Source organism: Mytilus galloprovincialis, chromosome 5 (genome assembly GCF_965363235.1).
Source record: "Mytilus galloprovincialis chromosome 5, xbMytGall1.hap1.1, whole genome shotgun sequence".
Classification (NCBI taxonomy): domain Eukaryota; kingdom Metazoa; phylum Mollusca; class Bivalvia; order Mytilida; family Mytilidae; genus Mytilus; species Mytilus galloprovincialis.
Window position 1 is genome coordinate 91,998,213 of NC_134842.1, and position 22,835 is coordinate 92,021,047.

Genomic DNA, 22,835 nt, shown 5'->3' on the forward strand with positions numbered 1-22,835 from the left:
CATAAAATTTAGTCCTTACAAAGTGAAAAATGAAATAACGGAATCCGACGAAATATCAGAACAGAAAGTCCGTAGTCAATGGCAAAATCAAAATATTAAACATACCAAACAAATGGAATTAACTGTCATATTCCTGATTCTATAGAATACATTATTAAACTCATACTTAGAGTGATTACTCCAATTATATCATATAAAATCAATTGAAAAATGACGAATATCGGACCTGATAAGGCAAACACTGTAAACATGCTATTGACATAGTGTAACGGATTGTCATAATAAGGCAATGGACACCTTAGGAATCTGAGAACTTGGCAATGCTGTTAATTTGTAGACAATTTCTTTTACTTTTTAAATTTCTCTCTCTGTCAGGTTACTTTTGAGAAAAACTGGATGATGAGGGGGAAAAAAGAAAAAAAGGAATTGGTGGACAATTTCTATCATGTTGACCTATGTTTAGACATTTTTTTGATAAAAAAAAACAATTAAAATAAGGTGTACACAAAAGTCATGATTAACGAAATTGTATATTTTGATAAAATATTATTTGAAGAAGGTCTACACATAGGTCATCATTAACAAAAACTATATATATAGTTGCCCTATCTTATATGATTTCTGCAAACCCGCTAAAATCGGTACAAACATTGCAAGGTCTTTAGTTTATTTATATTGATTACTTTTGGCGTATAGTTCTGTATTTATACATCCCAACATCGTGATATTCTGCTGAGGTCATATGTGTATGCTTGTTCATTTTTGACTAATGTTACCTAATTTTTGCCATCTTTACCTAGTGTGTATGTTTGCTTTTTACTTTTCATTTTGAATTTACCTTTGAGGTCTGTATTTTTGTTATTTTTAAAGGGTTATAACTCGACCTCGACTATAGGATATAAAGAATAAGCTGTCCTTTTTTGTAGAATGCATTTTACAAAACAGTTTTGCTATATAATGTTGCCATTCATCTTTGCTAGTTCTACAAAATAAACACAATATATTACTTAAATGTCTTAAATGCAAAACATAATTTAAGTTCTAACTTAGAAATCCAACCCACCCTGATCTCGGGACATACTGTATGTAAATACAATTCAAAAATTCAAAATTTACTAAAAAAAAGAGCTAAAAAAATGATAATTTAAACCTCAAAAGTTTACCTGTTACCAAAAAGCAAACTAATGTTGCAGAATGTGATGTGACATGTTAGAGTTTTTTTTAATTGGTTACCTTTCAAATTAGGTTCAATCCAATATTTTCTACATAATAATATGCATGTACCATATCAGGAATATGACAATTATCATCCACTCGTTTATTGTTTACAACGTTTGATTTTGACATTTGATTACTGACTCTCCGTTTTGAATTTTCCGCAGATAAGAGGAGGGTATATATATATGACAGTCTGGTTTAGGCGTACATAATACAGAATAAAAGGCATAAAATAAAGAATAGACGAAATTAGGCTTAAATTAATTTAATTACTTAAACAAACTTCGAAACTAATATATATGGTATGGTAAGTTAAAAATACAATGTCGTCACTAGACAGGAAGTCAGGAAACATAACTACATGTTTATTCATTGTTGTTCATTAAAGCAGATTGCATTTAGTGTTAAGGTAGTATATTTAGTAAGCTTGCTTGTTAGCTGAGCCGGGAATCACTTTTAAGTAAATATATACTACCTTCCTCAGTAACCTAGTTCTTCAGACAGATAGATTGGTTATCTGTCGGACTAGCCTACTCTTAAAAGGAGTGTAGTTTAATTAACACTAACCCTGACTTCAATGGGCTGTCCTTTTATATGCAGGACATTTTCCACACGTTTATTTTATGATGCCTGGTGTTCAAATAAATGTGTTATTTACCTTTAAAACAGTACGAAATAACTCGTTTTTTTAAAACACAATAGTTTGCCTTTCCTCTTTTACTTTGGTATGCCTCTTAAATGTTTATACCTGTTTATGTTCAATGCAGTTGCTTCGGTAATCTCTACTTTCGTTTTTTGCATATGTTCAGTTAAGGTTATTACCTCCGTTATTACCGTTTAACATTCACTATATTAGTGAGGGTCTTGATCGGGATTCTCCATTTCTTTATCTTATTTTTTAATTTTTTTCAGGTTATTTTGTTTTCTATTGTTCCATGTTTGCTTTTTTGTCGGGATTTTTTATTTCATTTGTCTCTTTTCTTTATTTTTAAGAAATTTTTCAGCAGTATAGACCATTGAGCTACTATTCTTTGAACTCCATTCAGACCCTCAATAACAAATTTAAATTATCAGCTTATACGTAATGATGCACTCCATTGAGCGTTTAAATAGTTTTATCATAAGGACAATACAAATCAATTTAAAAAAATCAAATCAATTCGTTGCGTTTTAAAATCCAAATATTTGGTTGTCAATAAGACATGTATACAAAAGACATACGAATATACAAAGTGCAAGGCTGGGCAATTTTTAACAAAGACACAATCAATTACACAATTACAACAGTACAACTATATTGAGTGTTGTATTTTTGAATTGAATATTGAAGGAGGTGATATTCTTCATTATCATATACTTAGACTAAATAACATATGATTTTTACTGTATGATAATATCAGATTATTACATGGCATTTTTCATATCGCATGTATTATCAGCCCGAGGTTCAATATCAGCCCAAGAGCCGCATGGCTGGAAAGTATATTTTGTAAAATAATTAAAAAAAAAAAAAATTAAAAAAAATCAAATTATTAAATAAATGCGTTTTTTAAAAGTTTCAAACATAATTAAGAAAGTTACGTTAAAAAGTTCACTTTTTCAAACAGTGTTCATTATGTATATTTTGGAATAATTTCTTTTGTCGTTTCGTCCATATTAAAATGTTTTTTTTTCTGTTGAGGCATCTGATAGAAAGATTTCATATCGAATGTACTAAATTTGGAGTCCGACGTCCGTGAACTTTTCACTCTTTGAACTTCTATTTGGGAACCACGTAAAATGATCAATATATGAATCTGTGATTTTTCTCCATTGAGGAGGCATATGATAAAAAGATCATAACATGTCATTTTTCATATCGCATGTATTATCAGTCCTCGGTCTATATAAGCGCTCGAGCCATGCGGCTCTTGGGCTGATATTGAACCTAGGGCTGATAATACATGCGATATGAAAAATGCCATGTAATAATCTGATATTCTTTTGCACAGTTGTAACAATACAATATTCTTATTTGAAATTAATAATAACGTAAATTAGTTTATAGAGCAATACAACCTACAACCTAAATTATGCAAAGCGAACTAAATAGACAATGTTCTAAATACGGATCAAAGGGGGGGGGGGATCTGGCGGGGCCCGGGTCCCCTTTTGCTTGGAAAAATTTGGTTGTATACATAGAAAATCACTAAAGCGTGACCGGAGCCCCCCTTTTTACAAAAAGTTTTGGATCCGTCACTGTGTTCAGTATGACATGAACATATAAATAATTGATCAATTGATCTACATGGTGTTTATACCTGGTCCACTGTGACCCCTCAAAATGAGTAACAAAAGTGAAGATGCAATCAAGGTTTATATGTCAAACTGTTAGATATAGAGGTTTTCGGAAGTAAAAATGATTACCACAATCAGTAACAACAGCGCGACGCAATGAAGGCAATAAAAAAAGTAACTAAAGCCAGGAACAATCAAAGGCTATATCTTGTACTGAAGATAAAGACACTTTCTTAAATAAAAAGATCAACATCACCCCCTCCAAATTGGTATCTGTAGAGAGTCTAATCAAATGCAGTTTGTTCCCTTTAAATGTGACTTTTCTAACATTATAATGGTCCATCATGGATCTAAGACAATGAAGCGAAGATACAAACAAAATAATATCTTCCTGCAGAGAAATACTCAACCATGGGCTTCTCAAAAGTAGCATCACGAAATTACAGGCAATTTATATCAATGTAAGTTATAGACCTTTTTAAAATAAAATGTGTCAATCATTTACCACTCACAAACTGTAAAATATTGAAAACAACACGTTATTAATTTCTTGCGTCCGAAGCGCTTTTCTAGATTAACTTTCATCAGGAACGCTCAAAGCCAAACATTTGAAATCCGAAGATCTATAAGTACCGAAACCATTGAAGAGATACATGTATATGTCAAAAATACTGTAAATGTAGCAAGACTTAATCAAATTCAATATCTCAGTAGAGATTTAAAAAGAAATATTCCACCATTAATCTTTCAAGGTCAGGAGCTGTAGCAAGATGCAATCAAACTCAATGACTCTCACTGTGAGGTATAGATGTTTTTCTTGAAAAATATTTGGTCAGTAATCAGTAATGGAGCCCTCGCGTTACGTAACTGAAGCGCAGTGTAATGAAGGCAATATCCGTTATTGTAAACTATAGACGTATTTATAAATCACAAAAGTCAACAATGCCCCCTCTCGCTCTGAGTAACTGTAGTAGGACGCAGTTAAAGGCAATATAGCATACTGTAAGGACTACATGTCTTTAAATGAACTTTCACAATGATAACCTTATATCTTGTCGTACTAATATTTTCGCAATTTACACTTTCAACATTTAATTTTTTACGATAACAACCAATTACGGCAAAAAATAAAGAAAACACTGGATACTTGAGGGATTAATATAACTCAAAAAGACTCGTCCGATTTTCTCCAAATGTCAGGGTGGATGTTATTTGTTGTGCTGACCATTTTTAAATTCTCAGAGATTTTTCGATTAGGTAAAACAGCAATTATTATGTTTAATGTTTAGACACTGCGACCATGTCGGTTGATTAAGAGAGACGAAAGATACACAAGGGACTTTCTAACTCATCAAATAAAGCTTTACGCAAACACAAACAATATCTCTAAGGTATAGATAATTCTGAAAATAAACTGACAAATCCATTGCAAAAGCAGAGAAAATGATAAGAATACAAATAAAAGTGTATAAAAAACATAACACAGAAAAAAAAGACGGAGCAAAACAAACCACATCAAAAATTAAACAAGGGTTTATCTCAGGTATTCCAGAAGGGTCTGTCGAACCTGCTCAACATGTGGCAGGCGTCGTGCTAACATTACTAATGTAAAAACAAATCCGGCAATACGTCTGTATACTATTTGTAACATTCAGCATGTTCAGGGGAAGAGGACGATATTGATAAAACGTGGTCAAAAATCAAAAACCGTCTTATGGATGAAGCAGACAAAATTTGGTTAAAATCCATTGAGCAGTTTCAGGGAGGATTTAAAAAAAAAGATTTACGAACAACGGATGCAACGAGATGGAAGAAGATACTTTTCTTTCCAGCAAAATGAACTTAAAATGATTATAAAAAAAAGGTTTCAGATTTGATTTATTTCCTTGCATACAAAAATTGAGTCATTCGTATACATGTACATGGTATAGAATATAATAGAATAGATTACTCGGTGGCGTACAATGATTACAATAATTGTTGTTATAACAATGAAATAATAATAAACAACACAATAACACACTGAATAATTATTACATGCACAAGTAAGAAAGAGTTCATATTGGAGACAATCAATAAATATATAAGGATTATTTTCCTTTAATCAGTATCTAATAATCTTTGATATTGTGTTCAGAGCTGGATAAAAAGAAGCCCCACCTGATTGAATATAAGGGTAGTGTTCTCCCATTTACACGCAGCAACCAATTATATAGATATTTATGATTAATATTCAAATGGCAAGAATTGGATAAGCACATAAAAATTTGACTGCAGTTTATTGATACATATATTAGGAATTGACATATATATATAGATGAAATATGCATACACATAGATAGAGTAATATATATTTTATTAAAACATATATGAAATGAGTGAAGAATTGTTTTTGAAGTTAAAATAAATATGAAATACATAGTTATGATCATTCATTGATAGAATTTCTCATTTTTGGTCTGTCTTAATACCAGTTTATTCCAATCTCGATTTCTAAATGTTTGTGCCGAATGCTACTTTGAAATTCATAAATCAAATGTGTAGCACAAAACACATATTAGTTCTAAATACACGAATCAAAACATTTTCAAAATACTATTCAAACAAATGTAATGAAAAATAAAAGTCTCAAACGATTGCATATATAGAAAAGATTATTCATTTTAATCTGCACTTCGACCCAAAAACAGGAAAGTGATATATTTTCCCTTGAATAACATTTTTTACCATAGTAATGAATCTTGTATTTATGCAATTAAACGGGTCTGGTGGTTTATGTTATTTCTGCAAATCTAGGGAGTTTGCAGATTTATTTTACCTCTAACCCAACGGATTTTCCCGATTAGGCCACAGACAAAGAAATTGAATGTAAATTGCGCCGACATCTTGTTTCCTTTCAAAAAGAGATGTTAACTACTGCTATCATATTTTGTTTGTCTTTTCAGCAACATTTACATTACTCAATGCCAAATGGATTCACTAACAAGAAAACATTTACAAGGACACTTTTCTGACTTTTTTTGGATATTATCTTCATATAAATTCAAAACAGCATTCTAGATTCAAATATCGTTCCCTCTCAAACGTTTTATGTACAGCAGCCAGTTATTTAAGTCATCGACAAATTGATGAGGGAAGTCTGATGGTGTTTCATTTATGCATTTTAATACTGTATCCACCTCAATCACGTATATATCCTGTATATAGTGCTTCAATAAAAACACACATTGTAATTTCAATACCGAATACCAAAAAACATCCTTAGTAGTACATGCGTTATAAAATGCAGATTTTTTATCCAGTTCTGTATGGTCAACATTTTCTAAAATCCAGTGTACTAGTTTAAAATGTCCATATCTACAAACTTCATTAAGAAAATATTTCATGTCTATTTTGAACTTCCTGCGATATCCTTTCTTTAGAAAGTAAAGTAATACATCAAGATCCTCATTCTCCAATAATCCATTTAGAACAATCGATATACTAGGTAATTGATCTGGTAATTTTTTAAATAGAAAATCTATAACACAGAGGTTTTCGGTCTGATCCCGTTCATAATTGTATGGATTCAAACACGCATCAACGAAAGCTGATTCAATGTCAAGTTGTTCGCTGGCATATTTTTGAAATATATATTTCACAAAATAAAATTTCCCTTTTTGGCAGGAAGAAATGAAAATTTCATTTACTATAATTGGATCATGCGCAAGATTATTCAAAATCCATGTCATGATAGTATCAGTAACATTCTCATCACGTACTAAACTCACAATTGTACCTGTGTCTAATGAATCGCGACCCATTTGTTCAAATAGACTCTGACAATTATGTGATTTATCATGAATGCAAGCTTGAATGAAAGCTTGATTGATGTCTAAAATATGGCAACTTTTAGTAAGTATCATAATTGTTGCAAGCGCATCATGAAAACCACAGGCTTTGTTCAGAATATTTTGTTTATCAAATGTGCAAGAGGTCTTATATTCAAGAAACCAATTCACAATATTAAAATATTTTTTTTCAAGAGCTTCATTCATTATTTCTTCCATATCCTCCGAACTAAAGAGAGAACCATATTTTTCAATTAAAGAAATAATCAAATCAAAGAACGCATCTTTAGTATTCCACTGAACAAAATGGTTAATACTTATCAATTTTATCACAAATTCTTTTAGGTGAAAAGGTTGTATTTCAAATGTTTCAAGCACCCAGTGTATCCTATCTATCGTTTCAAATTTAATAAAGTGATTGTACATTGGGCAACTGGTAAAATTTGGTAACATCAATAATTTCTCTGCATTGATGTTCAATGGTATTTGTTCAAAAGTTTCAAGTACCCATTCAGCTATGTCAATCCTCTCACTTACACATGCTGTTATAAATAATTTTTCAGCATCAATAGCTACGTGTGGATAACAGTTTGTATGAATCCATATCAATAACTCCAGACATTTCCCTTGATATGCGGTTTCTATTATTTCATCCATATTAATGTCGGTCTTATTCTCTGTACTATCCCAGACACTACTTACTATTTCTAGTATTTTAGAAGAATTTCTGGCAGTACAATGTTCAGTTAATGATTTAAAAACTTTTGTTTTGTCTAAACTAGCTATTTCAATATTTTGCAACATAATGCATTCTACCAAATCTGATTCTTCGCTTTCTAGTGCTAAATTTATAATACAATTCTCATCCAAAAGATTTATATCAATATTCTGAACAAACCATTCTATTATGTTGAACTTTCTGCAATGATATGCCTGTTCACATACAGCTTTTAAATCAAACTGTTCACACCCATATTTGTCAATAATGTATTTCACTATTTCCAACTTTCCAACATCATTTCTTAAAGCAAAGTCATGTTTGTTCATACATGCTGAAATAAGAGCTGACTGAATGCTAACATTTTGACTTTTTTCCAATATAAGTTTTGTGATATAGAAAAGCCCTTCTGCGCAAGCGATGTTTAACAGCTCTCCATTATTAGTACAAACCGGAAGTAGTGTTTCACAGACATAATCTGGGACATCAGGTTTCTGTAAAACTGAAATAACAATGGAATGAATTTCTGGATGGGCTTTGTCAATTTTTGAAAAAAGAAAGAAAAACAGGTTTGAATCAAAATCAAAATAATCATTTTGTTCTACAGCATCATTGTCATCAGAATAATGCAAAAATATCTTCAAGCATGAAACGGCATCAAATGCCTTACATCTCGATGCAAGATACTCAACTGTATCAAACAAATGGTACTGGCAAGCCATTCTTAATATATTGTCAAGTTTCACTAATTTCTGGTCTTCAAATCTTTCAATCATCCATTTCAGCGGCTTATGAGACAGAAATGAACATGTTTCCATTAAATCCGTCCCATAAATGAATTTAAAAAATAAATTTAAATCGAATCGAGTCTCATTGTACAAGGCCAGTAAATACTCCAATACAGGTACATTAAGTACTTCGTATGACTTCCATATGCAAAACGTCAGAAAAGCACAATTAGTATAATTTGAACAAAGAAAATGCGATTGGTAATTTATAACTTTAAGACTGATAGCTTGATCTAGAAACACAGGTATTTTGTTTTCTTTCAAAACATTCAAAGTGGCTTTAACACATCTGACATCTTTAGTTGAGCATATTTCATATAAAGATGTAACAAAAGTTCCTTTTATGTAGTCAATAGTGCGAAAGTCATTGCTCTTTTTGAATATTTGGTTTAACATTTGCAATATAGAGTAATATTTCTCAAACTGCCCTTCCGTCTTTGCTACTGACATAAGTAGGTTACAGAGAAAAACTGGTGTGCTCTTCATATGTTCAACACTTTCAATAGTACTGATTTCACTCGATATACATTCATATAGATATTTGTTATCTTCATATTTATTGTCTTCCTCTTCCACAGCTTTTAATAAATAACGAAATATGAGATCAAATTCTTGTTGGAATATTTCTGTGTTTATTATTCCATCTAGAACAGTATCTTGTGAAATATCTATTTGATCACTGAAAGCTGCTTTATATATATCCACTAATTTAAATGCCAATATTTCATAACTGGTAGTGGGAATTTTCAAAACAACTTCCCCTTCTCTTTCTTTGTAGGTATCTGGTTTTACCATTTTCTGAATAAATGACCAGTTAAGTACAGGTACGATATCTTTTATATGTTCGTCATCAATCTGGGCAAAAGATAAGATGACACTCTCCAATAGGGTTTGATGGTGGAATCTGTATGACTTTTCATAGGGCGGCGTGTTTACTAAATAACTTCCTTTTAGATCATCAACTGCATCTGATATGTGACATTTGTTTATTTTTAAAGATTCTCCATATATTGCCTCAACTAGTTTTTTAACTTCTCTAACTATTGATCTATCTTGAGGGTTAATCAAGTTTTCATTTATTGCTGTATAGACCATAACGGCATACTGCATCTTATATTTCCTAGTATCGTTCCCCTTGCGTCTTATTTCATTCAAATCTTCTAGCATAGCATCTGTTGGCCTGTCAAAAAATTTGCTTCCAAGCTTAAAATATTTGGCGTTATTTACAAATTGATATACAGCTAATGGAAACCCTTTGACGGGACTTCCATTAGTTATTTTCCAGATCGTATCCGTCTTTAACATTGTAACATCATTACTGTTGACAAATCCTTCATTCCCTACAAAGTGCGATTGACGAACAATGTTCATGTATTTTTCGAGAACAGTGAATTTCTCTTCCCAGCTAAGATTATATTTTTTTGAACTTAAATCAATACATCCAAACTGAAATAACCTATGACTATCAAAAACCTCCTGACAACGACGTTTGACTGTATCTCTAATTGTTATAATAATTTTAATGTTTCCTTTCCATACATATGCATGAACCTTGTCTAGAATTGGTATATCTTTTTCTCTATTATAAACACAATTTGTTTCACCAAAAATATCGTCCAGTAAAACCACCACATTATCTTCTCTACTGACCATATCTTCCCACTCATCCAATGTATTCAGTTTGATACATCTATATGATGTACCTCCAGTATTATACATATATAAAACATGGCGAGCTATCCGACTTTTTCCTGTACCTGCACAGCCAGTAATCAACAAGACTCCATTTTGGTTTAGCAGTGATATGCAATCTGTCGATGCTTTAGTAGACACAAATGTACCCTCTCTTAAATCTCCCTCAATAAGTGCTTTAGTGTCATCTGAAAAGAACAGATCATATGTTTATTTACTAAATTTATCAATGAGGACAATGTATGTTAGGTAAATATTATACAAAAAAAAGGTAGTAGTAGTAAACCGCTGTTCAATAGTCATAAATCGGTTTAACTGAAACAATTGCGGGTCACAAACCAAAACTGAAGAAATATATCAGGTTTAAGAGGGAAAAAACAAAAAAACAAAACCCAGTAACACTGAACTGCTATAAAAACAAACGCCAACCTACATAGAAACGAACAATTTGATAACAACTACCATATTCCTGAGATGGTACAGGATATATTAAGAAAAACAATGCGAGTTGAACCTGGTTGTATTGTTATCCAAACTCCTAGCTTATATGACAATGTGAAAAACACCGCTTGAATTATAACATTACGTGAAAGAATACAGTTCAAATAAATCAGGAACGCTCAGTACAGAGATAAACTTAATAAGTCTGGATGTTTTAAACATAAGTTAAACAAACAATATATATATAAATAAAGGTCACATTTCAGACTAAAGCAACACGCCATTATCATTAACATGATTTAACAAATTACGATTTTGAATATGTGATCTGCAGAATTTTTAAGAATCATAACATATAAAAAAATCGCAATGGAAAAAACTACATTAATTGGATCAGAATTAACAAATATATCTTTTAGAAAGTGGTCTTTAATATTTGATGCGAATAAAAACTCCGATGCATAAATGAAAGGTTTGATACTATTAGTTACATAGTGTGCTAGTGACCTAATACGATTGTATGTGGTCAGTATATTCCATATGGGGTGAAAGCGAAGCTCGAATCCCCATATGGAATATACTGACACCATATATACCGTATTACGTCACTAGCATACTATGTAACGAATTTATCTTACCAACTATCTTAACGTGTAAAATTTAGACCACTGATCTAAGTCTTCAATACAGTTAGCATTAACACGATTAAGAAATAACTCCATTGATCCTACAAAAACAGATGTCAACAATGACAAGTTGTTAGATTTAAATGTGTTTTATGAATTTATTTCAATCTTAATCATCAATTTCTTCGTCTATTGAAACCTTTAAGATTTTTTCTCAGTACTGTTTTGTTTATCTAAAGGGACGTAACACCACTACTAACCGTGTATGAAATAAGCCCCGCCTCCCTACTACCTTATATGGAATATAAAGGCACGTAACTCCACTACTAACCGTGTATGAAATAAGCCCCGCCTCCCTACTAACCTAATATCAAATATACACGGTTTTCAGGAGGTCGCTTTTAACCAATCACATTCCTAGAAATGTATAGGAGGTAAGATAAAAACATATACTAATTATCTCGGATATTGCCCTTCAAAACTCCTCAGATCGATTTCCTTATGTAAGAATGCCGCAAGTTTGCGGCAATCTTTGCAGTTCGCTGGAAGTTATTCACAAGTGTTCGCCCTAGCAACAACCTTTCGCCAAACAAATGTTAAGCTTGCTGCAAGCTTCCAGCTTTCGGTAAATTCAAGAACTTTGTAAACAGACTTAACTTCAGGCCAAAAAAATCTAACTTTTCTTGAACGTCGCCGCAAACTTTTACATTATATGAAGCTTATCTCAAACACTGAACATGCTCCATTCACTAAAACAAACTTCCTGCTTCTTTAAATTTTATAAATCAAATTAAATCAAATAAAAATTCCTTCGAGTTATGCTTGTTCCATAGATGTAACATGTAGTACGACGCTAGAAATTATGTTTGTTTGCAGCAAGCAAACTAAAGTATATGCAATGTGGTTCCAGGCAATCTTTGTTTGATTAGGAAACATCATGATTTCAACCTCTCCGGATTGATTTATTTCTTGGTAATTAAAAAGGAATTCCAATCATAATATTTGATAGTTTTTGAAATAAATATTTACCCTCAAGTCTTTTACGTTTTCGTCCTTCTGAAAAAAAATCAAAAGTTTAATGATTAGATACGTTTTTACTTGATAGTTTAATAAATTTAATAAATTTAAAATAACATGTATCTATGGCATCAGAATCTGACAAATAAAATGAGATATACAAACCAATAAAACGTTTCAAATATAAATAAATTTTTATTTATAAATAGCAAGCATGGTTTTCCTGATACAATATGATAACACTTTCGAACAATACAATGTGAACAGTACAGAGAACAGGATTTTCCTTTTTTCGACGTAGCAAAATAATTGTTTAAGAGATACATTGTGTACAGGACACAAATGAGGAAGTATTTTTATATTACCTCCTATACATTTCTAGGAATATGATTGGTTAAAAGCGTCCGCGTGAAGACCGTGTATATTTGATATTAGGTTTATAGGGAGGCGAGGCTTATTTCATACACGGTTAGTAGTGGAGTTACATCCCTTTATATTCCATATTGGGGAGTAGAAAGGCGGGACTTATTTCATACACGGTTAGTAGTGGTGTTACGTCCCTTTATAAAAACAAAACGGAACTGAGAAAATCTTAAAGGTTTCAACAGACGAAGAAATTGATGATTAAGATTGAAATAAATTCATTAAACACATTTAAACATAATAAGTTGTTATCGTTGGCCGTTCTTGTGGGATCAATGGAAGTAGTTTTTTAATGCTAACAGTATTAAAGACTGTCTTGCTCATTTTGATAAATCACAAGTCTAATTTTACACGTTAAGATAGTCGATAAGATAAATTCGTTACATATTGTGCTAGTGACGTAGTACGGTATATATGGGGTCAGTAAATTCCATATGGGGATTCGAGCTTCGCTTTCAACCCATTTCGAATTTACTGACCCCTTATATACCGTGTTAGGTCACTAGCGCACACTATGTAACTAATAATCCTTCACACAATATGACCATTGTTTTTATTACATTGGTTGTAATAAATAACATTGATTTCCCATTAAAATAAAAACCGATTATTTCACAGGTGAATTAAACGTTGTCGATAACGTCGGATCAAAACAAATTGTGATGCGTAGAAAAAAGAAATAGTTTCTTACTTTTTCTACTTCTGTTTCACAAAAAAAGGCATTTGTGTATTTTATGAAAAAAATAACTAGTCAAATAATTCAAATATCGAAATATATTCAGTTCGTGACCGAACAACACTGATAATAAACTCATGAGTTTCGCGCAGTCGTGAACTTATGTGTTGTTTGGTCACTCGTTGGATATTTTTCTCAATTTAAATTTTCCGATTAGTTATTTTATAATAACCATCTTGTACTGATTTATATAACCTAGCTGTTTCTTGCTTAGACGACTATAAATTAAAAATCCCCCAACCTCAATTGCAATATACCAACCCCACCTGCATATGGGATACATGTTTCCCAACTTAAGATTTTTCAGCTACTTCTCAAACTCCGACATAAAACTTCACCAGTGTCTGAGTAGAAAGTTAATGTTCCAGTGGTTTGTCAAAAAGCGTATCGTCCTTTTTCTAAAAAAATAAAAGTTCATCGGAGGGTACCAAGACCTTGTTGTAAAAATGTCTAGTCCTACTTCACAAATAGTACATGATGGTCTTGATGTATAGTGTTTGGATATTGTTGCTGTTTTTCATCTTAATAACTTGTCACAATATTCTTTAATTTGTCTTTATAAATAATATTTTTACTGTTCAGTTTGTTTTAATTGATATCCATTTGATGTGGCTCTGTACAAGTACATCACGTCATTGTGTTATTGTTTTAAAGGTATAAAAAAAACCTTTCAGAATATTTGCTTCTCAATGCCTATGTGAACATAAGAGATAATGTTATCCTGAAACACTTAATTAATTATGTTTATTTGTGAAATCAGTGTAAGAAACACAAAATTGTTTTTGCTTTTCTATTCTGATTCTCTAGACCATGGTGACTAGAAATTCGGAATTCTCAATATTTAAACAGATTGTTTATGTTCCTTTGGGTTTTTTTTGTAAAAAAAGAGTAATAAAAAATGAGAGCATAAAACAACTTAATCACTTCCCCAATCTTATATTACCTGATGAATTATCAGTACAGGGTTGTGTTTTCCTGATATCATTGATGTTTTGTAGACATGTTGCCATGATCTCATCTTGTTTGGTCATCTGTTCACCTTGATTTTCTATCTGTTCATCTTGCTTTGTTATGTGTTCATCCTGCTTTGCCATTTGCTCGTCTTGCTTTGCGATGTGTTTATCTTGCTTTTTCAACTGTGCATCTTGTTTAGCTAACTGTCCATCAAATTTTGTTAACCGTTTATCAACTGCCTTAAACTTTATGTCATTTGTGCATTCTATTCTTAATAACTGCTGTGTTAAAACATCCACCTGTTCTTGTACGTCCATAGCCTTTTCTTGAATAATTTCTATTTCTTTCCTACAAGCTTCAATCTTCTGTGTACCAATCTCTATTGATCTCTTAGTTTCAGAAAACTCAGTTGCAAGTTTATGAACATCAACTTCAATTCTCTGATTAGATTCGTCAAGTTGCTGAATTTCAATTTCATGCTTTTCCCTTATAGTTGTTTGATTGTGAATTGTTGATTGTAGATCATTGATTATACTAGTGAGCTGTTCTTGTGACATCTGAAGGTTGTGAAGCGAGTTCAAAATATCTTTAAGTGATTTGTCCAAGACAATGTGTTGCACAGACTGTGCTTCCCTCAACAGTGATTGTCTACTTAGACGTCCAATGGCCTATAAATTGATATGGAGTATTTTAGGTCAGTTTGAAATCGACAAAAATAATAAATCAATTCTAGTTTTGATTTATAAATTGCATAGAAGACAACTAATATGAATTTCTCAATATGGTTCTTAAACTGGTGGATTTTTTCATGATTGTATCTATTTACGTATACAAGATATTAGTGTCAATTGTGACAAAACATCAAATTTCCTACGACAGACAAGCAGACATGTAGACATACAGACAAGACAGAGTGATTCATAAAGTCTTCTCAACTAAACAACTTTATTTACTGTCTATATATATACTCCTAAATTAAATGTTTACGCTTTCTGAGAGTATTGAATGGCAATACATAGTCTACAATCGGTTAAATAATCATTTTACTGGAACAAAATGCTAACTTGATGCATGACAGATTTTCATGGTGTAAACTATTTAACACATATCCAGTCAAAATCTTAAAGCACGAAGGGAAAAAGAAAGGAAAATTTATTATTTGACAAATGTCAAGGACCAAGGGCCTTTACTCTGCACAAAATTTAAACGCTATCTTTAACATGTCATCATAAAACTGTATACCAATTATTATATCACTATACTCCAGCATTACGAAAAAAAAGAAGAAGACTGATTATTTGAGTGAATAAGAACGAAGGGTCATAACTCTGCACAAAATAATCATACCTGAAAAAAATTCTGACATGATTTGTTACTTGTATTGATGAAACAAAATATCAAATCAATATCTTCAAGCACGTAAAAAAGAGTGAAAACTGATTAGCCGAATTGACGAAAGGACACATAGACAGACAGGCAGACGAAGTGCAAACATAAAGTCCCCTTTGACTACCCCGGTAAGGGACTTATTATGATCTGTTCAATATATACTTACACATTCTAAATCTCCCCAATACCGACTGAAATATGAAGTGGACAATCTCCCATCTCCAAGATGAACCATCTTGTTTCTGTACCATTTAATCCTGGCGAGGTCTGCTTCTATACTGGTATCACCTGGATGTGGTAACTCATTCCAGCCCCTCACAGGGGTGCTTTCACGTGGTGTCATAATTCGTAAAAGACACACTATCAGTGTTGTATCAAAGTCTTCTGATCTAACATTACTAGCTGTAACAAATATATGATATATATTGTGTAAACACATTTTCTAAATTAATATAGTTATGTTATTATATGTTTGACCCGTCCGTCCGTCAGTTCATGAACAATTCAAACGATAGTGTTACAAATATATAATACTTTGTCAAACAAACTCTTTACAGAACTAACTTTTGTCGGTACATGATTTATCTTAAAGGTCAATGCATCACTAAAGGTTTTGAAAGAGTCCAAGTTCAATCTGTTTTGGTACTCAAATTAATAGAATCAAATTTGTATATCTTAAAATTAACTTTCAAGTTATATTCTAACCATAATCCAATTCATTACATCGAATGTTTACCTTTTCATATCATTTTTATTATTCTACCTTTGACTGATGTATTATTCTTTGTTTGCATAAGATCAGGGGAAAATATTGCATTGCATTTCAAGGCGCTGTGTCCATGTATCCTTGCCACTTTTGTGCTTTGTTTGTCTTTGTCTCAAGAACCTTCACACATAGACACATATTGATGTCTTCTTAATGTCTTTTAATATAAATGTTATTGTTGAGGAGCTGTCTCATTGATATTTACCCCAAATCTCCTTCTATTCATATAAATAGTTGAGAGTACAACTGTTTTTATTTTTACCAATAGAAAATAAGCAAACAATATACCAACTTACCAGGACTCGGATATAGCGTCTTCAGTTGTATTTTTGATATAAATCGATGCTTTTTCAAAGTTGCAGAATTTTTTGCAAGTTCATTGGCAAGTCCAGCTGGTTGATGAACCGAATCAAAATATACTCTGGCAGCCTTTGATGCAACCTTAACGTTCAGGAAGTAAAACCTTAGAAAGTTTGACTCCTCTTCTGATAGACTCATGGTTATTCCTCAAGTAGACATTTTTCCTAAACTTTTATCTTTGTTCTATGTTCACTGGTATCTGTAACTAGCTACAGACCTGTCATTTAGAACCACGGTATCTACACTGATGTCAAATGTCAAGCTACATCCTATTTACCGAAAATGGATCTGCAATAATAGAGAATTTTATAGCTTTTTAGTAACAGTCCATATTAAAATTATGGAAATTTGTTTCATTGGTGGAAGGCATACAAATGAAGTATAATATCTTATTCAGAATATTCAGAATGTTGAAATTCTAATATATTTTTTTCATATGGAAACCTTACCAGATGACTTATTAATTCTATATATTATACAATTCATAATGAGGGGAAAAGGTTTAACGAAAAAACGAACTCCACAGCAAATTTAAAAAAATAGCAAAGGCAATAAAAAATATAAATTCAAATGCTATCAATTAAAAGAATAAATGAAGCACATCTGTCATATTCTGACTCGTTATCCTGAGTTGAAACTTGTTTTATAGCTACCCTATATTTCCATTTGTTTGACAATTGTTTATACTTCCGTTATATTAACAATATTTCATTCCTCAGTAAAGGACCTAAATATCGTTCCCCGTCGATTATTAATTAGAATGAGTGTCGTAATATCATCCACGACTCACTTCATTCTTACTGTATGAAATGGATAAAACGGGAAAAAGCTGACAAAACATCTTTGGACTCTTTTTTTAATTCAGTAATGAAGATAGTTATTATACGTATTCAACATTTTAAAGAACATTTTACTATTAACAATAACAACAAAAAACCTATTTCTCGTATCAAACATAAACTAAAAGAACTAGCCAAGAAATTTGTTTTTGTTCCGGCCGATAAAGCTGCAAATAATATTATTATTGTTTGACGTAAATTTTACGTTGAGGTTCTGAAAAAAGAAATCACCAATTCACCAACATTCCAACTGACTCCATTTTCGGAAAATGACATCTGTAACAAGCATAAACTTTTAGCTACCGCTTTACAAGCAGAGCCAAATACAATGAAAGTCCCAACTATGTACTGGCTTCCGAAGCTACACAAAACACCTTACAAATATAGATTTATTTCGTCTTCAAGCCATGTTCCACTACTAAATTGTCTATTCTTCTTACCAGCACACTTGGTACAATTAAAAACCTGATAATAAATTGTTCAAATAAGGCCTTCGAAAATAGTGGAATTAATAACTTTTGGAGTGTCAAGAACTCGTTGGAAGTACTTGATAAATTGCATGCTTATATTGGTGATTTTGAATCTGTTCAAAGTTTTGATTTTTCTACCCTGTATACCACATTGCCTCACATTCTCACACCTAATTAAATGGGCATTTAAAAAGTCAGAATGTGAATATATATGTGCAAACTCTTTTAGGTATTTTTTTAGTAGCAATAAACAAAAAAACTATGTCAATTGGACATGCTTTGATACTATATATGCCCTTGAATTTTTACTAGATAACATTTTTGTTCGCTTTGGGGATTCCGTATATCGTCAGATTATCGGAATTGCAATGGGGACTAACTGTGCACCACTTTTAGATATTTGGATGATATTTTGGCTCTCAATAATGACGACTTCATTATGTATATTAAAGACATTTATCCTGTTGAACTTACTTTAAATAAAGCTAATACTAACAATGACCACTGCCCTTTCCTCGATCTTGATATCTATATCACTAACGGAAAGCTGAATACCAAAATTTATGATAAAAGAGATGATTTTTCATTTCCTATCGTTTATTATCCATTTTTATAGATGGTGACGTTCCCTTGTCACCATCTTACGGTGTTTATATATCTCAACTTGTACGATTCGCTCGTGTATGTAACAATGTTTTAGATTTTAACGAAAGAAATTTATGTATTACTGAAAAATTATTACACCAGGGTTTTCGATATCACAAACTAGTCAAAACGTTTACTAAATTTTATCATCGGTATAAGGATATCATTCGTAAATATAGCTCAACATGCAGACTTCTTATACGTTCAGGTATTTCACATCCAATTTTTTATGGAAATATTCTTTATAAAGCACAAAGGTGTCAGTATTCACCTCAAAAACTAACAAAACCTTTGAATAGACTTATTAAGAAGGGATATAGTTACGATACTGTTGTCAGGTCATTAAAGATTGCATATTTTGGCGTTAATATTGGCTCACTTATAGGGTCTTTGTATCGGAACTACACACATTTATTCAAAAACCAGTTGTTGGCATGACACGGGTTATGTTCTTATATATGTTATGATGGTATGATACTAAACCCCTAACGGGAAGGATTGTGCCTGATGTTCATATGATGAAATCATAATCTTTCAGTCAGTTTAATTGAAGTCTGGAGCTGGCATGTCAGTTAACTGCTAGTAGTCTGTTGTTATTTATGTATAATTGTCATTTTGTTTATTTTCTTTGGTTACATTGGTTACATCTTCTGACATCAGACTCGGACTTCTCGTGAACTGAATTTTCATGTGCGTATTGTTATGCGTTTACTTTTCTACATTGACTAGAGGTATAGGGGGAGGGTTGAGATCTCACAAACATGTTTAACCCCGTCGCATGTTTGCGCCTGTCCCAAGTCAGGAGCCTCTGACCTTTGTTAGTCTTGTATTATTTTAATTTTAGTTTCTTGTGTACAATTTGGAAATTAGTATGGCGTTCATTACCACTGAACTAGTATATATTTGTTTAGGGGCCAGCTGAAGGACACCTCCGAGTCCGGGAATTTCTCGATGCATTAAAGACCTGTTGGTGACCCTCTGCTGATGTTTTTTTCTATGGTCGGGTTGTTGTCTCTTTGGCACATTCCCCATTTCCATTCTCAATTTTATTTGGTTAGAAAACCTGACAGACATAATAGAATCTCAGGGGCAGATCCAGCCAACATGGCAAACTAAAGACGTAGCAACCCGAACCCCACAAAAAACCTGGGGTAATCATAGCAGCTCCGGAAAGAAAAGTAGATCCTGTTCCACGTGTGGTACCAGTCGTTTTGCTCAGGTAGCAATACACAGTTAGAAGTTTAGTTTTGCATTATGGTCATGGTGGATTTTTTAAATATGAATAAAATTGATATTTAGATAATATAGCCTATTTCCGTTATCATCTCTGAAACAGATATATCAAGTGGTCAACAAACTCTGAGTGCAGTGCGTAAAACTTACGATTGTATAATTTTAACTTAACCACTTAAACTCTTGGTTTTATTATTTTCCTTGTGATCAGCAACCCTCTATCAAGGAAATCAAGATAGGAAATTCAAGCTCTGGAATAGCCTATCAACCGTGAGATTTATACTTCGTATTCAAACGTACGCTACTGAATGTTATTACAAAGAAATAGAAAATTCACAATTGTGAAGCTAAAATCATCTCTTTTGTCGTAAATTATGGTTAACATGCATCATAGACATACAGCAAAAACTTAAAATTCATTTATTAATTCACATCTTAATCTTAATTTTGATACAATTTTTCAAGATTAATTGGCAATTTGCCCTTAATTAATTATGTGTTTTCACTTTTCCTTGCAAAAGAATGATGGGGAAGAATATTATTAAATAAAATATATGATTTTATTTATATTAGATATTTTTTGACAATTCTTTATAGAAAAGGTGGCACAAATAAGACGATTTGAAAAAAAGCCTGATATTAAAATTATTAATCTCCCATTTTTGTCATTGTTCATCAATTCCAATAATAAATGTATGCAAAATCTGATGTTAGAGTATTTTAATGCAAGCTTAGGTGTCATTTTATGAGTTTTTATAATTGTTATTGAATGTTACTTTACATTCTAATGTGACGTGCTTCTTTAGCTTTATAAACAACACTGTGATAAAATTCTCGATAAAATAAACTTAGCGCAGACTCAGAGATATACATAATAATGGCTATTACAATATACTTCCCACGTAAATCTACATGTATTGGAACCTATTTGCGGACCCTTTGCCGATTTTATTGTTTTAAAAAGTGCAATTAAAAAAAGACAAAATAACTTTCATTTTTATTCATATGCATAATAAAAAATTATAACAGGGAGTAAAAAAGAACAGCCACACACACAGCATACCCACCCTTGCTTCAGTTTTTTAATGACCGTATTTGTCCTATTAGAATCGAAATAATTCATGGAAGCCATAGATTGTTAGAAATTTGCACATGGCCTGGTTTAACAGTTTAAAGGGAAAAAGTGTGATATGACCACGAAAAACAAAATCTATCATACATGGTACACATACAGTCCTAGATGATCAAACAACTTGCATCTCAAACATAAACAAATTGTGTAAACCTGTTCTTAAAGGGCAATAACTCCGTAAGGGGTCAATTGACAATTTTGGTCATGTTTACTGTTTTGTAGATCTTACTTCGCTGAACATATTGCTGTTTGCAGTTTATCTTTATTTTCAATAAACATCGATCGATTCAATATATTAACCAAAAGCAGCACAATTCTAAAGTTATTTATTTAGTGGATGCAAACCAACCAATTGTTGTTCGGATTGTCTTAAAATTATAGGGCTGATAGAACTTAAACTATAAACAATTTTACCCCATGTCATATTTGATCTAAATACTTTAAGTTTTTGAGATATAAGCCAACAACTGCATGTCCGTTATGGTTTATCTAAAGCCATGGCGGCCATGTTTGTTGTATTTCTGATTACAACTTGTTGACTAGATACCCTTTGGAACATTCAGTAGCGGTTTGAAGGTATTGGGCTTAGTAGTTTTGGGGAAGATTCTTGAAATAGTTTACGCCAACGACGACAGACGACAGACGCTAAGTGATAGCATAAACTCACATGGGACCCATCGGGCCCGGTGAGCAAAAAGGAATAAAGTGTTTTGAAACACCCAAGGTACCTGTTTATTACTCGTAAAAATAATCAAATGTTCCCTTTTAGACAAGCTAGAAGTTCGAACCTTATCAATTCAATCAAGTGACTTTAAATTAAACAAAAGAGATATACTTGTCTCTTGATAACAACAGACTGTAATCATTCCTGCTTTAAGATGTGACTAATCCCATTAAAAAAAATCGTGAACTAAATTTGAATTTCAATCCTTAAATACCCCCAATTTAATCTTGAATCTAATCAAATGTTACCATTAAAAACCCATTTTCTATTAAAATTACATTACATTTCTATTTGTATAAGTATTTTTTTCAAAACCATTTCTCATCTGTCCATTTATTTTCATATACCATTTATTGTAAAATAGTATTTCAATTGTAGAATATATACATGTATATGTTCCGGACCAAATGAGTATTTAGACCGTACGCGTATGGTCATGACCATATGGGTATATACTCATATGGTCCGACCGTAAGCGTATGCTCGGGGTAATTAACTCTGTTACAGTTTACTTTCAATACTTCTAAACACTTCATATGGTATGACCGTTCATTTAA

At 32.0% G+C, this 22,835-nt stretch overlaps 1 protein-coding gene across 1 annotated transcript in view; it reads right to left on the reverse strand.

Annotated features, from left to right (window-relative positions):
- The window catches only part of LOC143074200 (uncharacterized), a 72,696-nt gene extending 55,197 nt beyond the window's left edge, over positions 1-17,499 (reverse strand). The window contains exons 1-5 of the mRNA XM_076249750.1: positions 17,172-17,499; positions 16,276-16,511; positions 14,710-15,388; positions 12,620-12,646; positions 10,482-10,711 (exon numbers count right to left, since the gene is read on the reverse strand). Of these exons, the coding sequence (XP_076105865.1) occupies positions 10,482-10,711; positions 12,620-12,646; positions 14,710-15,388; positions 16,276-16,511; positions 17,172-17,373 (1,374 nt within the window). The 5' untranslated portion in view covers positions 17,374-17,499. The remainder of the gene's footprint in view (positions 1-10,481; positions 10,712-12,619; positions 12,647-14,709; positions 15,389-16,275; positions 16,512-17,171) is intronic.
- Between the last annotated feature and the right edge of the window lie 5,336 nt (positions 17,500-22,835).